Raw genomic sequence first — 22,284 nt, forward strand, 5'->3', positions numbered from 1 at the left:
AGGAGATTGGAAAAATACTATCTTACGTGGACTATGAGAAAACAAGTTTTGGGTTAGAGCTTCCAGGGAAAAGAAGATTGCACAAATGCTTCCAATATTTGATTTGTGACCTCCTGTTCTCCCGCTTTTGTGTGAAGTTGCTGTGTCTAAGGTCTCATTAGATTGTTTTCATGTTAACGTTTCCACCATGGTGGCTCATCTTTAAGACAATTCCTTTTCCCAATGGAAAGTGATATTGTAAACATGTGTGGACTAATTCGATGTATTTTTAGTATGAACACAATGCTCCAAGAGTTAAGCAATCGTATGCCTTTAATAGCATTAGAACAAATAACACCTGTATAATCTTTCAACCTCCTCAACATTTGAAGAGATAATACTTAGGAAGACAGATAAGAGAGAGGAATTTTTTAACTTGAAATTTCTAATTTATGCCTGTGAGTGGAATGGTTTCTAAATATTTTGAAGTTCACAAAACCACCTACATATTTTGTATCATTTAGACTCATCATAGAAAAGAACTCTACAGGCATAACTTAGATCTGTAAGGCTGATGAAATTCATGGCTTACATTGAGCTTTAGTAATACAGTAGCATTTATTGGTAGTGTGATCGAATGTCTTATTTGGGGGTGGTGATGTTCCGTAAATGTTAGCAATATAGAGAAAAATCTTGCATTCATTATGAGATTTCCACTTCTGACATAGCGTTTGCATACCGTTTGGCTTTTCTGGGGGAAAAAAGCAAAACCGCATTAGGCAATAGGCTTGTTCCAGTGCTTTATCCTAGCCGTTAGGTCCCTCCTCCTTCTTCTCTAATTGCTTTAGGGTGGATTCCGCATGGGTATACACACATCCCTGAAGGGTCTGGTTCTGCAATCAGAATGGGAGCCGGAAGGTATTGGAGCTGGATGGGGGGCCTTTAATAGCCTCAGGGAATCCCCTAACCAATTTTGATTCACCTCCCTTGCTGCCCTTGGTTGAAGGAGAATAGAGGGAGGAGGCAGAAAAGAAAGCTAAGAATCCTTCAGAGTCGCCTGCAGAAAGCAACGCACTGGTAGATGGGGATTGAACTTGGGGACATTTCACTAGTTGAGACTCTCTGCAGGATATCCTTTTCTTCCCCTTTCCCTCAGCTTGAACTTGGAGTGTGGGTGCTGCCCCTTAGCATTTTCTGCTCAAGCCTGGCACTCTACCACTTGAGCAACAGCCCCACTTCGGGCGTTTTGCTGATTAGAGTTAAGAGTCGCGCTAATTTTCCTGCCTCGTGTGACTTCAACCCTCTATCCTCATCCTCAGATCTCAGCCTCCTAAATAGCTGGGATTTCAGGCAAGGGCCACTGCTGCCTGGCTCCTTGGTTTTATTTCTTAAGCATCACAGATAGATAGAGCAACTCCACACCGCGTTCTAGACCCGTGGGCAAAGGCAGAGAGCCGGACTCCAGTTGTCAGTCCTGTGAGATCACTCCCTGCCTTAGAGCCACCGGGTCGGATCAGCAACAGCAGGTTAGGATCCGGAGTCAGGTTAAACTTGCTTTTCTTTAAGTGAATAACGTTCTGTGCATAACAATGACTTCACTCAGGTCAGCAAGACAGAGGTTGGCTGCAACTTCACCAGGTGCTTGGCTGACAGGGGGGAAAGCTCGACCTTCCTCCAAACGGGGTGGGGGGGGGGTGAGGTAGGAGGGGGGAGACGCCTTGGGAGTGGCTCAGCCTGGTGGAGAGGGTGGCCGTGGGGGTTCACTCCAGGGCGCCCCGTGTTCTGTAGTCAAGGCAACAGATCAGGCAGTCAGCATCCCAGCAAGAGGGGGTGCTCCAAGTCCTACAAGGTCTCCCCCTTTCCTGCGGGGGGAGGCCCAACGGGGTGTTGAAGAAGTTAGAAGAGGTGGTGGTGGCTTGGGTGGGGGGGGTCTGCCCTCGGTGACCCTGGGGGAGGGGTGATAAAGCTCACACCTCTGGTTTGGTGTCCTCAAGAATTGGCCAACCGCCGAGCCGCGGGGTACCCCGACCGAGTCGGGCGCGGGAGTGACACCGGAGGCGCGGGCTTCCACGTGCCTTCCCCACCCCGCGGGGACACAGGATTTCCCCGGTCGGCCGCGCGCGGGGGCTCCCGGCGGCTGCGGGCTCGGATCTCAGGGGCGCGGGGCTCCCGGGGGCGAGGCGGGCGTAGCCACAGCCATTTCTGGGCCCATCTCTTCCAAGAATCTTCTAGATCAGCCAGGACCAGCGCCACCAGGGAGAGGACTCACCGGGAACCTGTCCCACGTGTGGTCAATCCCCCATCCCCCCCCCAGGTCTTCCCCAGCACTTGGGAGTGAGCCCCTCTCTGGGGCGGGGGCTCCCACAATGCTGGGGGGCCGGGAGAGTGGGGGGGCAGGAGGAGCCCCGGGGCCGGCGGCGGGCGGGTGGGGGTTTGACCTCTTGTTGCAAAGCCCGCGAACTCACGCGTGGTTCCTCTATTCCCCGACTTGTGACGGTGCCGCCCCATCGCGCCACCCTCCTCCCCCTCGCCCCCCCCCGTCGAGGCAAAGCCTTGTCGCTAAGCCGTGGGCGTCACCGGATTTTCCACCCGGGGACCTTCCGCCCCACGCGCGCCCCAGCTCCTGGGCGCTGCTCCGTGTCCGGTCCCCGCCCCCGCCGGGGTGTCCGCGGACCCCGAGCCCGGGCGGCGGGCCGGTCCTCCACGAGGCCGCACGGGCACCCGAGCCCAGCGCCAGGCTTCCGTCGGGGTGAGACGGGGTGCGGGGCCGGCGGGCTCCACGTCGGGGCGCTTCGGACGTCCCGGGCGGGCTGAGCGCCAGGGTGCGCCCCGGGGCGGCCTCGGGGACCGGCTGCGCAGCGCGGGAGCCACCGTGCGGGCGGCGCGGGGCACCGGTGCGGGGTCCCCCCCTCCCCTCGTGGCGGCCGCCCGGTGGGTGCGCGCGCCGGCGGGAGCGGTGAACTTTCTGCCCGTCGTGGGCCGGGTTGGGGGGTGGGGGGTCACGGGGAGAGGAGGCAGGGAGGGAGGGCCGCGTGGCGCGGACCGGGCACGGGTGGGAGGGGGGACGTGTCTTTGTGCCCAGGCGCCCGGCCGGGGCGGGTGCGTGGCGAGGCGCGGCGGCCGGGGCGAGGGAGGGAGGGAGGGAGGGAGGGAGGGAGGGAGGGAGGGAGCGCGCGGCGGGCTGCCCGGCTCGAGACGCTCGGCGGGCGTTGGGAAAGGTCGTTGAAGGAGTTCGCTGCACAGTACAAAAAAAAAAAAAAAAACCAGCCGGCGCGCCGGGCATGCGCACAGCGCGGATGCCATATTGGAAGAGGCTGTGCTGGGAGCTGAGGACCCGGGCGGGCGGGCGCGCGAGGGAGGCGGCGGCGGCGGCGGGCAGGGCGCGAGCGAGCCGGCGAGAGAGCGAGCGACGCCCCGCGCCCTCTCCCACCGCCCCCGAGGCCCGGGGTGACGCCGGGGGCCCCACAAACTTCCCCAGGTAGGAGACGGCGCGGCGCCGGCCCCGCAGGTTGAGTGCCCCGCCGGGTCAGCGTCTCCCCAGCCTAGATGGGGTGGGGGGGATAGAAAAAACATCAGAGGGGATCCCCGAGTCGCTCGGGGTGGGCCCGGGGTGGGGGGACACTGGGGAGGAAGGGAGAGAAGAGCCGGGGCGGAGGCTGCGGGAGAAAGCCCCGCACTTGCGGGGAGCCCCAAACTCCTCTCTGCGCTCTGGGCTGTCGTTTTCTCTCGGGTTCTCATTCCCCGGGTCCCCCCCCCCCCCCCGGAGCTGCCAAACCCGGCCGCGATCGCCAGGCTGCCCCGAGTTGCCCAGTGCCCTCGCCCCCCCCCCGCCCTCTTCATCGTATTTGATTTCATTTTTTCTATGCACGCGTTTCGGGGGCGCAGCCACCCCGGCCCCCTCGCCCCGCGCTCCCGCGTCGGTCTCCAGCGCTGGAGGGCGGGGAGGGGGTGTCGTCTCGGGTGTCTTGGGAGGTTTGGGGGTGCAGAAGGGGGATCGCAGACAAGTTGGTGCAGGGGGGGGTAAAAATCGCTCGGTCGTTGGGGATCCCCCCCCCCCCCCCCAGGAACCGTTTGCCGGGCAGCGGCCATGGCGCGGCCGGGAGGAGTTTGGGAGCGCGGTGCACAGCCGGGATCAGCTGCGCTGCTGCTGCTGTGGTTTCTGTGTCCCCCCCCCCCCCCCCGCTCTAAAGTAGCAGCGCCCCGTCCCTGAGGCTTCTCGGGTCGTCTCCTCGCCTCTGCCCTCCTTTCAGATTCCCTCACCCCAGCGAGCTCAGGACTTGATCGGGGCAGTGTGTGTCTCCAGGAAAAAAGCCCCCGGAGCCACTGCTGGCCGGGATTGGGGGGATCCTGACCCGGGGGCGCCCGCAGGGGGTGCTGCTCGCTGGCCTCCGCGGGGTGGAGGGGTCCCTCCGCGCGGCGGGTCCCCCGACGGCCAGCCCATCGCCCGGGGCGCACGGCCGCCGCGGAGCCGCCCTCGGACGCCGGGCCAGCTCCAACGTGGCGGGCCGAGGTGGCTTTGAACAACCGAAAAGCGAGGTTTGGAGGTGGGAAAAAACCCAACCGGAGGGGCCACGCCTTGGTTCCGACTCTCTTGGGGGACCCCCGGCGCCGATTTAGCGAATTAAGTGGGAAACAAAAAGAGACGGCGCGACCTGCCCTAGTTTGTTTGTTTCCTTCTCCACCTTCTTCTTCTTTTCATTTCTTTCCCAGGCTCAGAGCCTGGGTGTCAAGTCCATTGCTAGAGGGTTTGGGGTGCAAAGTTGGTACCTCCAGCCCGGACTGGGGCATCCGAGCAACCCTGCCTGGCGAGCCTGTGGATGGATCGGTGCGCGTGGCTGTGTGTGCAGCTGTGTGCGGAGCGGTAAAGCGATCTCCTCCCGGGGTGTGCGTGTGTGTGCGTGTGCGCCTCGAAACCAGACCGTGCCACGATTGGACGTGACCAACTGCTGCCACGTGGTGCCACATCCACGCGCGCCCCGGGGACGGCTGGTTTCGGGGTTCTGGGGAGAGCTCGTTTGCTCCCCGTGCGTGCGGGGCCCCGTGCGGGTCCAGCCCGGAGTGGACGGGGCGGGGAAGGCGGAGTTTACACTCACAAACGCCCCGGGGTCCCGGGTGCCCGCAGGCAGGCTGCGGTCCTGGGTGCGACTGGGGGCGTGGGAGATTTGGGGTGTGTTGGGCCCCACTGCGGTAGGAGGCTGGGTGTTGGGGGTGTCTGTGGGGCTGCTTGGGGAGGGGGAGGAGGGATCGGCACCAGCGGGGGGGGTGGGCAGAGGGGAGGGGAGGGCGAGGCCCTGGGTCCACAGTGGTGCGGGGTCAACAGCTGGAGTTGCTGCTTACTTTGGGGCTTGGGGCGGCTTTGGGGAGCAGTGGCCCGGGGTCCGAGCACCCCAACCCCGAGCACTACCCCCGGGGGGCAGCTACAGTATGGAGAGGGCGCGCGGGTCGGGCTGAAACCTGGGGAGACAAACGGGCGGCTAACGACGCCCCCCCCCCCCCCGCGCCCATGGCCGGCGACACTCGGAGCCTGGACGTGGAGTTCAGAGACCCTAAACGGAGCCCATGAGTAGGGGAACCTTCGCGAAGGATGCAAGTGGAGCCCGAAGGCACCCACAATGCTGGGATGCTGCGTGGCCCGGAACGGGTCCCCGACAGGGGTCGCCCGTGTCCAGGACCCGGCTGCGTCGCGGGGAAGACCCCGGGCGGGCGGCCGGGGCCGCGCGTGGGGCGCACACGGTGCGGGGGGGGGGTTCTCAAGCCCGAGGCTGATCCCGCGGCAGGGTGGGTACACTTGAACACCCCCGGGGGAGGAAGAGCGTGTGGGCCGGGACTGTAGCTCCCGCCGCCGCAGCGTGATCTCCGGGCGTTTGCGGGGGCCGAGGGGGCCCCGACGGGGGTCGCTGCAGATGGGAGCCGCGCGGTCCCAGGGGCGGAGCCCCTCGCCGAGGCCCCCGTTGGGGGTGGGAGACCCCCGCGGGCGGGTTTTCTGTTCCGCCTGGGTGGCCAGGCCGGGCATGGGGGGGGGGGGACCCGGAGTCGGCCGCGCTTGGCGTCCCGGGGCGGAGCGCGCGGCGCGTCCCTGGCTCTCCAGCCTGCGCCCCGCCCGCCGTCGGGGGGCCGCTCTCGGCGGGCTCGGCGGAGGTGGAGAGGAGCCTAAAATGGCTCTGCGTGGGTAAACTGCCTTTCCAGCCGCGAACCCCTCCCTTCGTCCTTCTGAGGTCGCCACTGACAAGGGCACCATTCACTCCCGCGTCGGAAACGCACGCCCTGGCCCCGGGGGTGCCCGGGAAGGGAAGCGAGGGTCCCCTCACTTACAAAGAACATCCCACAGGACTCTCGCGGGGCTCAAGTTTGCCTTTATTCGTGGGAAGGAGCGGGGGGGGGGAGCGGAGGTCGTGGAGAGTCTGGCGGAACACTGCCCCAACCCCTGCCCCGACAGAACTTAGGGCGCATTTGTGATTGGGGGGCTAAGGATCTGCACGCGTAAAACAAAATGAAATGGGGGGGGGGACCCGGGGGACGCAGATGGTGGCCGCGTCGGGCGATGGCGATCGCCAGGGGGTAGGGGTGCTTGTTCCTGATGGCGTTCGTTCCTGCGGTGTGGGAGTCCCGAGGTGATGCCTGCAAGCCCAGAGGATGCTCCCCAAACTTCTGGAGACCTCCTAGCTTCGCTTTGGGAATGTTCCCGGTGGTTGGGATTGGAGAATTGGGTGGAATTCCAGGAAGGGCCAAGTTTGTCGACTTGTCTTCCACCCACGCGTGTCTGCCTGGCCCCGCCTCTGTGCTCCAGGCTGGAATTGGGGGCTCCTGGCTGGAATTGGGTGCTCCTCGTCTAGGGCGCGCGCGGTCCCCTCACCACATTTGGAATGCTAGGGCTTAGTGCTCAGCACTGGGGTCCGAAACCGTTTTCCAAGAGGGCCCCACCTGGTTTAGGCCCCAGGACTTAGTCTCTGACACCCCCCCCAACCCTTCACCCCAGCACCTATTCAGGGCACCCCAGGGACCAACTGGTGTGTCAGCACCTGAGCAAAAAGGATCCAGGTTCCACCAGGTCAGAGAAAAAGCTAAAACAAGTTAAAGCTTCAAAGTCCTCCTCATTTCCTAGGGAGACAGTTGCAGGGACCCTGAGAGTGAGCAGGGAGGGGAAAGGAGAGAAGGGAGGGGTGGGGAGAGGAAAGGGGAGGGGCAGGGAGGGGAAGGGAGGGAGAGTAGAGGCCTTGGTGGTCAGTAGGAATTGTTCTTTGAGATTGGAGATCTGCTACTTTCCCCCTAGTGAGCATTAAACCTGCACACACGCCTTCCTCTGGGCCATAAAATAAATACCATCTCAGATATTTATCTTAGCTGATTGCTAAGATTGGGGGCCTTCCTACAAGGGGGCAGAAAAAACTGCATGCATGCCAGAAACTTCTGGGCCACCACCGGGGTTTTTACTGCCAACTAGATCTGACCAGCATCTGGCTCAGTGGCCAGGGTGCAGAAGGCCTTGATCCAAAGGAAAAACGCGAGCAACGACCCTGTTTAACTGTCCTGGAGACCAATTCCCATTTCCACTTAGAGTACTGGTACCTAGTATATCAAACGGGCAATCTGCCAGGATGTGACTTTCACTCAGGTGGAGTAATTGCTCAGAGAGACCTTTTCCTCTTCAAGTGCTCTCGTGGAAATTAAGGGTCATTGGAAAAAAAAAAAAAAAAAAAAAAAAAAAAAAAAACAAGACCAAAACCCTGTCTAGGTACTAGTGACTAGCTCTATGTTCTTGACATTAGCGAAAATAGGACCTTGACTGCATTTTTTCCTCTTCTCTCTTTTTTTTTCTTGTTTATTTTCTCTTGTCTCCTCTCATCTCTTTCCTCCTTTGTTCTCACTCTTCTCCCAGAGGAGGTGGCACTTTTCACTTCCCAAAGGACTCTGGGAGGAAATACTGTGACTGAGTGACAGGAGTGTAGCTTTGAGCATCTGTATCCAAGGTTCCATTTAGTGAAGACTGGGTATTTTGGGGTATAAGAAGTCCACACAAGGAAAATTCGTAGCTGCCAGGGCTTACACTTAGGTCTAGAATTTTTTTTTTTTTCTCTGTGTGTGTGAGGATATTGGAATTGAAGAATTCTCTCTTCTCACCCCACCCTCAAATAATTTGCACAAAAGAGATCCACTGTGGAATTCGAGTGCTCTTCAGGTCGAATTTGATCAATTGGGACAATGTTTCTGACTGCATTCTACCCTCCTCCCCTCCTTTTCATTCATCTACCACTTTCTCCTTAATCCCACCCTACCCCTTCCAAGTCCCTGCTTCCTGGTACTTCCTTTGCTGAACTTTGACTTTGCTTTTCTGAGGCATGAGGCTATTTGAGTTCTTCCTTGACTCCACCATATTTCACCTAATACACTTGTATATACTTGCATAACACTCAACGCATTTGCTTATAAGTTCGTAAGTTAAATCTAGCTTTGGCAATACAAGGGAAAGCATGAATCCTTTGTCCTTGTGGGGTTGACTCGCTTGACTAGAACATCATTTTATTTCCCCAAGTCTTTGCATTTCTTTACAAATGGTACAATATCATTCTTGTTAAAATAAAATTCCATTTTGTGTACATACCACATTTTCTTGAGCCATTTGTTCATTGATGGGCATGTGGGCTGATTTCATACCTTAGCTATGGGCTGGCCTGGGGACTTGAACTCAGGGCTTTGTGATTTTGCTCATAGCTGACACTCTATTCCTTGAGCCCTGCCTCCAGTTTCTAGCTTTTTGCTGGTTTAATTGGGGATAAGAAGTTCTTGGATTTTTCTGCCTAGATTGACTTTGAATCTGGGAAAATTCTTAAGGAAAATAATTTTGTGGCTGAAATAAACATTGGCCATGTTTAAGTTAGTGTAAGCAAGATATTTGTTTAAAGGCACTATGGTGCAAATAAAAAATAATACTCTCGTTAGGCTGTACGTACAACAAAGAACAATGCATGGCAGAAGCATAATGAATAAAGTTCTCAGCATCTGGTTTTTGCCTCATTGGTTCAGCCAGGTTGGCAAAGATGCCAGGTTAGCACTGCCCATCTGATTGGCCTGTGGAGAGTTGTAACAAGTTACAGTATTTTACCACACACTGATTGTCAATGTCCCTCCTGTTGTCCTTGAAACAAAAAGAACCTTTCCTTCATTTGATAAGACAGATGTTTTCTACACTGACTAAAGAAAGGATCTATTGTGCTTTTCTGTTTCTCCCCTCTTCACCCCCCAGTTCCTGAAAAAAGTAAACAGAAATGACACATTGTAGTAGACACTGGGCAACTTGTTAAAGTATCTGGTGAATTCTGCAAAGTAGGCAATCATGTCAGGCATTGTGATTGGAGGAGAGAGGTATGGAGCACAGGATGGGAAGGAGGGCCAATTTTAAACCTGGGGAATTTTCTCTTGTAGTTTTATTGGCTGGGAAAAGATAGTAAAGGATACTAACTTCTCTACTTCCTGCTCATTGAAATGTCTTTAGAGAATCAACTGCTTGGGGCTCCTAGGCCCAGTGATGTTCTATTTTGTAAATGATTTTATGGTTCAAACAATACAGTTCAAGTCACCAGTGCCTGGGCATACAGTTTTTATTTTTCAAATCCCATTTTGAGCCTGACCTTTGGGGTGCTTTATAAAGTCTTTCTCTAGCCAGGGAGGGAATGATGGAAGTTAATGTCTTTTTGATTCCACTGTAGGGAGATACTGGGAGCTCTCTGATTTTGTCTTGTCAAGTTGACTAAATAAGTGAGCCCTAAAGGAGATAAGAGCTCATTACATTGGGGACGGGACTGGAAATGTAGTTTGTAGCGGATTAAACTTTGGTAAAAACGAAATTTTCTGAGAAATACGAATAGTGGGGATTAGAATTTTATGAGCTAAAACAAAAAGTCTCGGAGTCTCAGATTGAGGTCCTGTCTCCCCTCTCCTCAGGAGTCATGGAGATGAGGGTTCTGGGGCCTCTAAACTGAGGTACCAAGAGCAAGTAGTAGACAGGGTCTGCTAGCACAGCCTGGATGCGAGTAGGCATTTTGGTGTGAAGGGATGAATTGCTCCCGTTCATTTGCAACAGCTGACATTCTCAGGACCAGGGCCGCTGGCCTTCTTAGGCTGAGGACTCAGTTTCCTGCCCAGGTCTTCTCCCAACTTTGCTTCACTTCTTCCTCATCCCAGGCTCCCGGGACTCAGCCCTCGCTTGTCCTCTGGATGGTGGGTGCTTGGATGATGGGTTCTGCCCCCGCCTTGTGTGTCTGGCTGAGGGATCTTGGAATGCTTCCCACCACAGAGTGACAGATGCATCAGGCACTGTGGCCTTCATCCCTGATGGACCCAGGGGGTAGGGGGGTGGAGCTTCTGAGTCCTGACAGGGAGCTCAGGAGCGGTGTTTACTAAGCTCAGCTCTGCAGCCCACCTTCCTCGGAGGGTGACAGTGGAGTCCCTCACTTTTCTGAGCTCCTGGTAGCTCTTGTGGGGGTGTCCATCTGTCCTGTTGCTTGGAAAGGTTGTTTGGCCCTGGGGGGAGCGCGGTGCAGAGGGCACACCCCAAGTCTTTTGATGGTGTCTGGCTTTGACCCTGGGGGCTGTGAGAGGACTGGGTGAGAGCCAGACACGTGGCCAAGAAGTCTGGACAGGATCTGCGATCAGCCCGAGTCCTCAGACACCAGAATGTTTTGGCAAAGGCCCAGTGCCGACGCAATGCCCTCGACGACTGGATGAGACAGCAGACATGCTGAGTGATGTCCAGATGTGCTGTTTAAGGACAAGGTAACACAGATAGGGCCGACAGCTGCCGCCTGGCCTGTATTCTAGAATACGACTGCCTTCTCTTTGGGTGGCTTCCCTGTGCCCCTGCAAGTGGAAACGCTACCATCATCTCTCCTGAGCTAGAGGTGCAGGACCCTTTAACTTCATTAATCAGTACATTTTCTTTTGCCAATAATAGGGTTTGAAGTCAAGACTTGGGCACTTTCCCTTAGCTTTTTTTTTTTTAACCCAAGGTTAGCCTGAGCTCTACTTCTGCTTTTTGGCAGTTAATTGGAGCTAAGAGTCTCATAGACTTTCCTGCCTGGGTTGGCTTCAAACCTTAGTCCTCAAATCTCAGCCTCCTGAGTAGTTAGGATTACAGACCTGAGGCACTGGAGCCTGGCTCTCCTATTAACTCCTTTTGAGCTTGTTTCTGCCTGAGTAGGCCTGAGTCCCTTCTTTATCTCCTGGCTATTTCATTGTAGGTCACTTTATTGGAATAACATTTGAGAGGCAATTCTAAGGGACTGGGGTTTTATAAGGCAACAGTTACCGTCCTTGCCTTCAACTTAGCATCATCTAAATTTGTAAAAACGACCCCTTTCTATCCAGTTCTGGGACACTGCAGAGTAGAATTAAAAATCCCTAGTAGAAAAAAAGATCTAGTGATAGCTTCCAAAAATAGAACTTTCCTACTCAGGCCCTCAACCCTTTAGCCCTGAACTGCTGGACAGATGTGCCCCTCCGTACCAACCACAGGCTGGAAAGCATTTCCTCATCACCACGAGACCTTTGCCTGGTGCTTGTGAAAGACTCATGGGTCCAATGGCACCGTCCATTGAGCATTACTGAAAAGGAAGAGAACGTAACTTTGTGAAGCTCTCATTTGCATGTTCCAGCAGAGCTCCCTGCTGTGGGTTCTCCCGTGTGATAGCCTGTGGTGGATAGGTTAAACTAACACGTGCATTTCTTAACTCTTCTGCTAGAAAGGATAACATAGCATTTGTGCTGCCCAAATCCTAAAATGCATTATTGCGTGCTCTCCAGTGGTGCCTGTGGGAGCTTAAGGGGTGGCCATAAGTGCTTTGGGGAATCCCCTGATTTCCTGCAGAGCTTTAGTTGCTGTGTCTGTGCAGACTTAAAGTAGTTCTGTTTGTTGTTTTTAAAGTTAATTCACTTTATTGTTATCATAAAGGTGAGGTGCAGAGCGATTACCATCCCGAGTCCGCTAGTGAGTATATTTCCTTTCACAGAGGGTCTTCTGTTCCCTCACTTTCCCCCAGGCTCGCCCTCCCATCCTTCTGATGTTTTTAAGAGCCATGTTGCACATTTGATTGGAGTCCCTCCGCTTGTTCCCTGTGACCAGAGAAGCCTTGTTCTGTTCTAGTGAGTTCTGCTCATGTGAGTGGCCCTGATCGATCTTGTCTGTCAGGCGAGGGGACCTGGACAGGGGCCGGCAGGCAGCTGGTCTCTTTGTCACCAGCTTGCAGGGTGGCTTCACACCCCAGCAATCCTTCTGGCCTTCCATTTTCCCCCCTTCTTAAAATGCCATTGAAGTTACTGTTTGGTAAAGTCAAGCCCCTTGTGGCAGTAGTAGCTGAAGAAAGACACTGTTTCATCACCTTAGTGATGGTAGGTATTCAGTAGAAAGACAGGTTAGGTGCCTGTGGGCCTCGGGTACAGACCCAATTGCCTGGACGTGCCCTGCCCTTGCTCCTCCATTCTTCACAGGGTAGGGCATCCGGACCCATGGCAAAGGAACGAATGCATTACTGTGCAACAGGTCGGGCTCGAGATAAGTCCCTTTCGTGTGTCCTTACTGTTGGCTTGTTCAGGGTAGCCAAATAGGCTTTTCACCTCTCTTACTAAGGTTTCGCAAAGAATTCGGCGTGTTCTTCGGCTGGACTGATCTGTCTCTCCCATCGAGGGTTCTCTACACCCAGTGGAAGGCCAGTGCCTTTCCGTGCTTCACCCTCTTACTGATTTTCTTTGTTTTAAATCTCTGCAGAGGAAGGCTCGAGCTTGGATGAAATCGGCTTTAACTGGGGAGAATATTTGGAAGAGACAGGAGCAAGGGCAGCTCCTCATGCGTCCTTCAAACACGTATGTACAGCAGCTGATCGCCTCCGACCTTTGCGTAGGATGGGGGAGGGGCTTCTGTACAGCCAACCCATCGGAAGGAAGGAGCAAAAAGAGCAGAGGAAACGTGGCCATGGTTTTACAGGGCAAAAGAGAAGATAAGGAAGTCTGATTTTTCACTGATAGCTGCAGATCAGGTGGCTTTCAGGTAAGCCTGATTCTAATAAGTAAAAAAGCCAGCAAACCAGGCAAGAAGATGTAATACGTAATGTTTTTTTTTAGTGGCCATACTAGTACATATATGATACATAACATTATATAGACATAGTTGTGTGTATATATGTGTGTGTATATATGTATATATGATGCTTATTGTATCAGCACTGGCGCTTGAACTCATGGCCTGGAAATTGTCTCTTATGTCTTCTACTGAAAGTCTGACTGACTTTTCTGCCGGGGTTGACATCAAAGCAGGACCTTCAAATGTGAGCCTCTTGAGAAGTTAGGTGTATATTCTTATATTGAGCTGATGTTTTGATTTTGAAAGGACACAGAGGAGTTTCATAGTTATTTGTAGTTTGATGAGCCAATTTGGAAGAATAACCAGAAATAATTCTGAGAATACTTATATTTAACCAAAAACATCATTCTTACTAATATTAAGAATAGTATACTATTAATGAGAATTATTCTAAATATTTACATTAATTAATATTTCTTTGGATAATGCAAATAACATGCCCACTAGAGGACAATGCCCAGAAAACTGAAAAAATAAAGACTTCCTATCAGATTCTGGCTAAAATTGAGAGATTGGTACTTTATTATCAGCAAGGAAAAGTTTGAATTTCTGAGACCTAATTCATAGTTAAGAATATTCTATTCATAAGCGAGAATGGAAATTTGAGAAATCTTGGCTTCCTGGCTGAAGAAGAAAGCTAGAACTTCCGGTTCTTTATTTCACAGACCTTTAATTCTTTCCGGAGGTCATGTTCTTTTGAAAAGGGATCTGTGGGCCTGTTCGGCCTGTGTGCCCTTGTGAAGGTCATGTGTGGATCCCCTTTGTGTAAGAGTGGATGTTGGATGTGACTGGGGCCATGTGGCAAAAACAAGAGCTAAACCAGAGAGCAGAGCACCCCTCACGCCTTCCTCGCACGTGCCAGGGTGGGCAATGGTTCCTCAAAAGACACAGTTACAAATCTCTGGAGGTAGCTGGGGTGAGTTGGTAGTTTGCTGAATGCTGTTGGGGAAAGAGACATGGAGTGACCACTTCTTCCTTGGTGTGCAAAGAAGTCCTTGTTTTCTTCCTGGGAGAGTCCCTCATTCTCAGGTTCATCAGTTTCCCCACTTCCCTTTCAAGAGCACTGGAAACCCTTGACTGCCGAGCCATGATTTTCCTGCCATTATCTTTCCTGATGCCTGTGGGCCTGGAGGCCACCTTTGGCACCTGTCCTTCAGGAGTAGCTTTCCCAGGTCTACAGGGCACTTTTTTTTTTTTAATGTGGGTGGTACTAGAGTTTGAACTCAGGTCCTTTGTACTTGCTCTCTTGGTCCTCTGCCACGTGAGCCGCACTTCCAGCCTCACTTTTCACTGGTTATTTTGGAGATGGAGCCTTGTTGACTTTTCTGTCTAGCTTTCACTTGTGGTCCTCTGGATTTCAGCCTCCTGAGTAGTTAGGATCACAGAGGTGAGCCACTAGCACCCAGCTTGTATGTCAGCTTGGAACAAAAAGTAGCATCAGGCACTGAGATGAGTACCACACTACCTGATTGTTTCTTTTAAGCACCTGCTGCTCAGGGACAGTACAAATATCAGCTTTGGACTGTTAAGACCCACCAGACTGAAAGCCTTTTTTTTTTGTGGGAAGCTGGAGGGAATTTATGTGCCCAGATTTATCTGTCCAGGGTTGGCTTTGAACCAGGATCCTTTAGATCTCAACCTCTTGAGTAGCTAGGATTACAGGTGCAAGCCACTAGTGACCAGTGATCTGTTTTCTTTTTATTCTGAATGTAGCTTCTGGAAAATGTAGCATTGTGCTTACAACTCGCACAGAAAAATGCATGCCTGTATTATGGCAAGAGAAATAGACTTTTCAAGTCCTCTCATTTTAAGCAGTTCTTAGCGTCTTCAGAAATAAGCGTCCAGTGGATTAAATGGTGTTTCTTTGTTTCTGATTTCTTAAGGTGGAAATTAGCATTCAGAGCAACTTCCAGCCTGGCATGAAGTTGGAGGTGGCCAACAAGAACAACCCGGACACCTACTGGGTGGCCACGATCATCACCACGTGCGGACAGCTGCTGCTTCTGTGCTACTGTGGTTATGGGGAAGACCGCAGGGCTGACTTCTGGTGTGATGTGGTCATAGCAGACCTCCACCCCGTGGGGTGGTGCACACAGAACAACAAGATCTTGATGCCCCCCGATGGTGAGCCCCCTCCACTGAACGAAGGCCAGTGGTCATCCTACCACAGGCCTGTATTCACTGTCACGTCAGAAAGAACCGCATGGGAAATCCTCCATGGATTATTACCGAAGTCGTCAGGTTCTTTACACATTGTGCTTGGGCTTCCTTAGCTGGAAGACATGGGGGAGTGGCTTCATGTCCACGTGGCAGGCCCGTCTCTGGCCGCTGAGCTAGCTGTGGCCTGCGGGAGGTGAATGCGTTGGAATTCAACCCTTCTGTGTTTAGCGAGTGGGACAGGAAAGCGGATGGGATGCTTAGGAGTGAGGCCTTGTTCATTTCCTCTGGTGGCTGGGTAGGTTGCTTTTCTTCACGGAAGCAGATCCTCAGCCTCCTGAGTAGCGAGGATTACAGGCCTGAGTGACTGGCTTCCGAATCGTTTTAATCTGTCTTGTTGGGGAGAGTCAGAAGTATTTAGAAAGCTAAAAGACGGAGAACTGACATCCCTCAGCCCGTGGGGATGAGAGACCCGTTTAGTCACTGTAAATCCGTGGTTGTCTATTGGAGGTGGTTCATGTTTCATCCCCCCGTGGACAGATGGAAATGGCTGGGAGCAGTTTGGGTTGGGCTCCTGGTGGGAGGGAGTCACTCGTGCTAACACTCAGAGGGTCCATATCAGGATGCTGCTATACTTCCTACAGGTGCTGAGGTTCAGAGATCCCATTGGAGAAGAATGGGCTGGGGGTCCAAAGGCACTAAAGCTCATCTGGTCCGCACAATATGAACACTGAGTTCAACCAAGTATTTGACGCTCAGCGCCCATTTTCTGCGCTTCATTGCATGGCCTTGTTAGCATTGTTAGGTGACAACATTAGGTGCGCTCTCTTTTCAGTGTGTGTCATGTCCTCATTCACACTGAGATGCCTGGTTTTCTCTTGAAATGACAAGTATGATTTTAGAAGTCACCAACAGCTGCCTTAGCATTTTAATTTTTATCCTTGTTTTTTAAATCATAGGACATCATTCTTCATTTTTCTGACTGAAAAGAGGATCTGGTTTATTTTTTCTTTTTACTAGTCTTTGTAACACATAATTGATTGCTTCCTAAGGAGAAAGAGGGTCATGAAAAATGGCTGGAATTGCATTTATGTGACAGCTCTGAGGACTCAGTCTATTGGATTGGTTTTACCTGACATCTTGATCCTTTGTTGTCTCAGAAGAGAGCAGGAGAAGGGTTTCCTTTGCTTTCATCTTTGTGTCTTCTCTGTCCTGTCCTTGGGAGTTGTTTCTTTCCTTCCTCTTCCTTTTTCAGCTGTCAACTTTTTTGGATTGCAAGGTAGCCAACTTATGTTCTCTCGACTGATTGGCCCTCAGTGTGGATTGTGTCTCAGCTGTATTTTTTTGTTTCTAAAATGTAATTCACTTACCATGAAATTCATCCCTTGAATGAATTCTATTCAGTCATGTGCTGGTGGCTCATGCCTGTAATCCTAGCTACTCAAGAGGCTGAGATCTGAGGATCAGAGTTTGGAGCCAGCCTCGGCAGGAAAGCCTGTGAGACCCTTATCCCCAGTAAATTATTCAGAACAAGCCAGAATTGGTGCTGTGGCTCAAGTAGTAAAGCTCTAGCCTTGATAAAAGAAGCTCAGGTACAATGCCCAGGCCCTGAGTTCAAGCCCCAGGACAGGTGCGCGTGCGCACACACACACACAGACACACACACACATAGTATTATTTGCTGAATTTTGGTATATGTACAAGGTGTGCATCTACTGTCACTGACACCAGAATATTTTTGTCACCCTAAATTGTTCCTTTGTCTTCCAATCCTACTTTTTGTTTCCATAGACTTTCCTATTCTGAGCATTTTACAGATATGGAGTCTTGTGGCATTTGTTCTTTGGTGTTTGGTCTCTTTCCCTTAGCATAATAACCTCAAGGATTATCCATATTGGCTCTTAAATTAGGATTTTTTTCTTTTTATATGGCTGAGTAATATTCCCTTATATGAGTCTACCACAATTTCTTTTTCCATCCATCCAGTTAAGGGACAGTAAGCTCCGTGCTGTGAGCTTGCTTGTCTTTGTCCCCCAGTGCTAGCACATACTGCCTGAGTCTTCACAATTCTCAATAAAGTTGGTGAGTGGTGGAGAAATTTACACAGAATCCTGAGTAAAGCTTGTTCAGACATCATTATTGTCACTAGGGCAATGATTGTGTAGTCTGTCTTAACCTTTCTTCCTTGCATTTCAAGTTTGTATTGCCTGTGTCTTTCTATCTAGCGATATAAACTTTTATTTTCTACTTGTTCTTGGAGGGGTACTGTTTGGGTGAGCCTGGAGAATGGTTGTTAGAATGTCCATGCTTCCTCTCAACTCCCAGTTCTGCATATGCAACTTCTAGAGTACATGGGTAAATAGACAAAGCTTTGAGCAGAGCAGTGCACTGGGTTGTTGTTTTTTTTTTGAGTAATATCTGCTGCAACTATGTCAGACACAGGCAAAACTGGTCAAAAATGACATTTTCAGATCTTGCTTTGGATTTAAACTGACACTAAGACACTGGAGCTGCCGGCTGAGCTGCGCCTTCTTAGATTCAGCGGCTGCCAGTGCTGCAAGGTAAAAATCCCACATGGTTTGTGGGTCGTCTGTGTCCTCTGGGACAGACAAGTCCGGGGAAGGCGCCTCCTCTCCCCATCTTCATCTTTGCGTAGGCCTTCTTCACCTTCCTGAGGGAAAGGCAGGACAATCAGCTGGATCACCAGCTTCTCCTTCTCATCTCCTGTTACTTTTAGGCACTTTAGAATGTCCTGTACATTTTGGGGTGCAATCGGGGCCCCCAGCTTGTTGTGCACCTGCTCCAGCTGCTGCTGCAGGGCCTCCTTCTCGGAGCTCAGCTGCTGACTGGCGGCCCTGTGCTGCTCACAGGCGGACCGGAGCTCCTGCAGCTGGGCCAGGGACTGGTCGTGCAGCTCCTGCAGCTCCTGAGCCACCTTGCTCTTGATCCCAGCCAGCTCTTGCCACTCTTGTGACTTCTCCTCTTGTCGCTTCAGCTTCTCGTGCAGGTGGGTGTTGGCCTGCTGCTCGGAGCGCAGGAGGCTGGTGAGCTCCTCCTCGCGGGCGCTCAGCCCCTGCACGGCGTCCTGCAGCCCGGCCAGCTCGTCTTTCAGCTCCTGGTTGCGCGCCAGTGCACGTCTCTTGCTCTCCTGCTCCTCTTCTACTGTTTCAAGGATCTTGCGCCGGTCCTCGGCGTGCTGCTCCCATTCCTCGGCCTTCTTCTCCAGGATCCACAGCCTCTGCCGCTGCTCCAGGTACTGGAGGCCGAGGCTCTGGTTCTCCTCCATCTGGAGCCGCAGTTGCTCCTGCTGGCTGCGGAGCTCCTCCTGCAACCGCAGGGCCTGGACCTGCAGCTGCTGCTCAGCCTCTGACGGCCCCGCGGGGGGCTGCGGCTCGGCCTGCTGCGCGCTCAGCTCCAGCAGCTGGCTCTCCAGCTCCCGCACCTGCCTCAGCCCCTGGTCTTTCTCCTCCTGCAGCTGGCCCACCTGCTCCTCCAGCTGCTGCACCCGCTCCTTCCCCACGGAGTGTTCCCCCCGCAGCTGCTCCTCACAGGAGTCTCTCTCCACCTTCAACGCGGCCACCTGCTCTTCCAGGCCCTTCAGCTGTCTTCCACACTGGGCCCGCTCCTCCAGCGCCTGCTGGCACGCGTGGACTTGGGTCTGCAAGTCGGCCTTCTGGGTGAGCAGCACCTCCAGCCTCTCCTGCAGCTCGCTGTTCTCGTCTTCCAGGTCTTCGTTCATTGTGGTTTTCTTCTGCAGCTGCAGCTTCACGTGATTCAGGTCTTTCATGAGCTCCATGTTGCTTCTCGCGGTCTCATTCTCGTGGTGGAAGCAGACAAGGGGAACTCGAGCTCGGTCACGCGCTGCTGGGCGGCCTGCAGGCAGCCGGCCAGGCCCTCCTGCTCCCGGGCTTTGTCCAGGGCCGCCTGCTGCATGTGGGCCAGGGCGGATTGCAAGTCGCCTTCTGTGCATCTGTGCATCTGTATGGCTAGCTTCTGCTCCTGCAGCTCGGCTCTCAGTGCCTCGTGCACGCGGGCTGTCTCCGCCATCTCTTTCCCTTGCTGGTCCTGCAGGTCTCTCTTCTCCTGCTTCAGTTGCTGGATCTCACTGCACAGCTGCTGGTTCTGTATTCTGCTGGTGTTCAGGGCCTGCACCAGGAGTTGGTACTGCTTTTCAAGGTCCTCGATGATATGGGGCCCCCAGTACCCTCAATCCTGGCAGCCCTGACTGTCCCTAATGGGTGGGGAGGCTGAGGATCAGCTGCATCCTCGGTGGAATGACGTTCCCCAGTGGTGTTGGTCTTGGGGTTATCTCCCTTTGTAGTCGTCTTCTTTTTCTTGGATTCTGCCGGTCTTCCGGGACTGTCTGCCAGTCCTGGCACGTAAATATCCCATACGATTTGTGGGTAGTCTGTGTACCCAGGGACAGACACGTCCGGGGGAGTCACCTCCTCTCCCCTTTCTTCTTTTTTGCTTCGGCCTTATTACCTTCCTGAGAGAAAGGCAGGACGATCAGCTGGGTCACCAGCTTCTCCTTCTCATCTCCTGTTACTTTTATGCACTTTAGAGTGTCCTGTACATTTTGGGGTGCAATCGGGGCCCCCAGCTTGTTGTGCACCTGCTCCAGCTGCTGCTGCAGGGCCTCCTTCTCGGAGCTCAGCTGCTGACTGGCGGCCCTGTGCTGCTCACAGGCGGACCGGAGCTCCTGCAGCTGGGCCAGGGACTGGTCGTGCAGCTCCTGCAGCTCCTGAGCCACCTTGCTCTTGATCCCAGCCAGCTCTTGCCATTCTTGTGACTTCTCCTCTTGTCGCTTCAGCTTCTCGTGCAGGTGGGTGTTGGCCTGCTGCTCGGAGCGCAGGAGGCTGGTGAGCTCCTCCTCGCGGGCGCTCAGCCCCTGCACGGCGTCCTGCAGCCCGGCCAGCTCGTCTTTCAGGTCCTGGTTGCGCGCCAGTGCACGTCTCTTGCTCTCCTGCTCCTCTTCTCCTGTTTCAAGGATCTTGCGCCGGTCCTCGGCGTGCTGCTCCCATTCCTCGGCCTTCTTCTCCAGGATCCACAGCCTCTGCCGCTGCTCCAGGTACTGGAGGCCGAGGCTCTGGTTCTCCTCCATCTGGAGCCGCAGTTGCTCCTGCTGGCTGCGGAGCTCCTCCTGCAACCGCAGGGCCTGGACCTGCAGCTGCTGCTCAGCCTCTGACGGCCCCGCGGGGGGCTGCGGCTCGGCCTGCTGCGCGCTCAGCTCCAGCAGCTGGCTCTCCAGCTCCCGCACCTGCCTCAGCCCCTGGTCTTTCTCCTCCCGCAGCTGGCCCACCTGCTCCTCCAGCTGCTGCACCTGCTCCTTCCCCACGGAGCGCTCCGCCTGCAGCTGCTCCTCACGGGTGTCTCTCTCCACCTTCAACGCGGCCACCTGCTCTTCCAGGCCCTTCAGCTGTCTTCCACACTGGGCCCGCTCCTCCAGCGCCTGCTGGCACGCGTGGACTTGGGTCTGCAAGTCGGCCTTCTGGGTGAGCAGCTCCTCCAGCCTCTCCTGCAGTTCGCTGTTCTCGTCTTCCAGGTTTTCGTTCATTGTGGTTTTCTTCTGCAGCTGCAGCTTCACGTGATTCAGGTCTTTCATGAGCTCCATGTTGCTTCTTGTGGTCTCATTCTGCATGGTGGAAGCAGACAAGGCGAACTCGAGCTCGGTCACACGCTGCTGGGCGGCCTGCAGGCAGCCGGCCAGGCCCTCCTGCTCCCGGGCTTTGTCCAGGGCCGCCTGCTGCATGTGGGCCAGGGCGGATTGCAAGTCGCCTTCTGTGCATCTGAGCATCTGTATGGCTAGCTTCTGCTCCTGCAGCTCGGCTCTCAGTGCCTCGTGCATGCGGGCTGTCTCCTCCATCTCTTTCCCTTGCTGGTCCTGCAGGTCTCTCTTCTCCTGCTTCAGTTGCTGGATCTCACTGCACAGCTGCTGGTTCTGTATTCTGCTGGTGTTCAGGGCCTGCACCAGGAGTTGGTACTGCTTTTCAAGGTCCTCAATGTTATGGGGGCCCGCAGTACCCTCAACCCTGACAGCCCTGACTGTCCCTAATGGCTGGGGAGGCTGAGGGTCAATGTGATCATTGGCTGCACCCTCGGTGGAATGATGTTCCCCAGTGGTGTTGGTCTTGGGGTTACCTCCCTTTGTAGTCGTCTTCTTTTTCTTGGATTCTGTAGGTCTTCTGGGACAATTCTTCTGCTGGCATTCTTGCAGAAGTTTTTTTCCTGCAGTTACCTTTTCTTGTCATGTTTGTTCAGACATCCCAGCTCTGGGATGTCTATGATGTGTGGGCCACATTCCTATGCTTTTAAAATCTACTTTGTTCTTACAATCACCAATAACTCCAACTACCTCCAACTACTTACAACTCCACTCTACCTCCAAGTCTATGTCCAAAGTCACCTCAAATCCCTTGCTCAACACTCCGCACCCCTCCTCCCTCAACTGCTTGTAGTGGTGTGAGCCCACAGAGGGAATTCCAGGGCTACTAGTCAGAATGAAAAGTCGGTGTGGCCTCAATTCTTGCCTCCCATTGGTCAGAGAGAAACCTGGAAAGTAAAGGTTGTGGCCAGAATACTGTGATCTGGGCAGAGCTGGTGGGGTCATCATGAGAGCTGTTCTTGCAGCCCCTCCTGTAGGGAATTGCCATTCCATTAAGACCTGGGGCAGCTGGCTGCTGGCCCATCCCACCTCCTTCCGGGTTTTGCCGGAAGAGATAGCAAACCAGCCCCCACCTCTCGGCGTCGAGCACATGTGTTGTAATGGCCCCAGCTGATGAAAGAGGCGGAACCAACAGGTCCCCGCCCATAGAGGAAGTGCTGAGGCTTCACCGTGATGCACATGCTCATTAGCCTATCGTTTACACTTCGTCAGTTCCTCCCCTTCGTGCTTTACTACTTCTATAAGTCTGTTAGCCCCTCCCTTGAATGAACAGAACACTCTTTGAAGCTTCTGGATACGTTTGTGCTAACCCTGTCTTCCTTGGCAAGTATAGGAAGGGGGTAGGGCATTCTCG

At 53.8% G+C, this 22,284-nt stretch overlaps 1 protein-coding gene across 1 annotated transcript in view; it reads left to right on the forward strand.

Annotated features, from left to right (window-relative positions):
- Positions 1–839: 839 nt before the first annotated feature.
- The window catches only part of LOC125345183, a 177,183-nt gene continuing 155,738 nt past the window's right edge, over positions 840–22,284 (forward strand). Inside the window, exons 1-8 of the mRNA XM_048337403.1 lie at positions 840–897; positions 1,974–2,165; positions 2,544–2,910; positions 3,339–3,457; positions 12,737–12,831; positions 14,992–15,232; positions 18,741–18,942; positions 20,559–20,760. Of these exons, the coding sequence (XP_048193360.1) occupies positions 840–897; positions 1,974–2,165; positions 2,544–2,910; positions 3,339–3,457; positions 12,737–12,831; positions 14,992–15,232; positions 18,741–18,942; positions 20,559–20,760 (1,476 nt within the window). The remainder of the gene's footprint in view (positions 898–1,973; positions 2,166–2,543; positions 2,911–3,338; positions 3,458–12,736; positions 12,832–14,991; positions 15,233–18,740; positions 18,943–20,558; positions 20,761–22,284) is intronic.

The sequence above is a fragment of the Perognathus longimembris genome, unplaced genomic scaffold (genome assembly GCF_023159225.1).
Source record: "Perognathus longimembris pacificus isolate PPM17 unplaced genomic scaffold, ASM2315922v1 HiC_scaffold_5372, whole genome shotgun sequence".
Classification (NCBI taxonomy): Eukaryota; Metazoa; Chordata; class Mammalia; order Rodentia; family Heteromyidae; genus Perognathus; species Perognathus longimembris.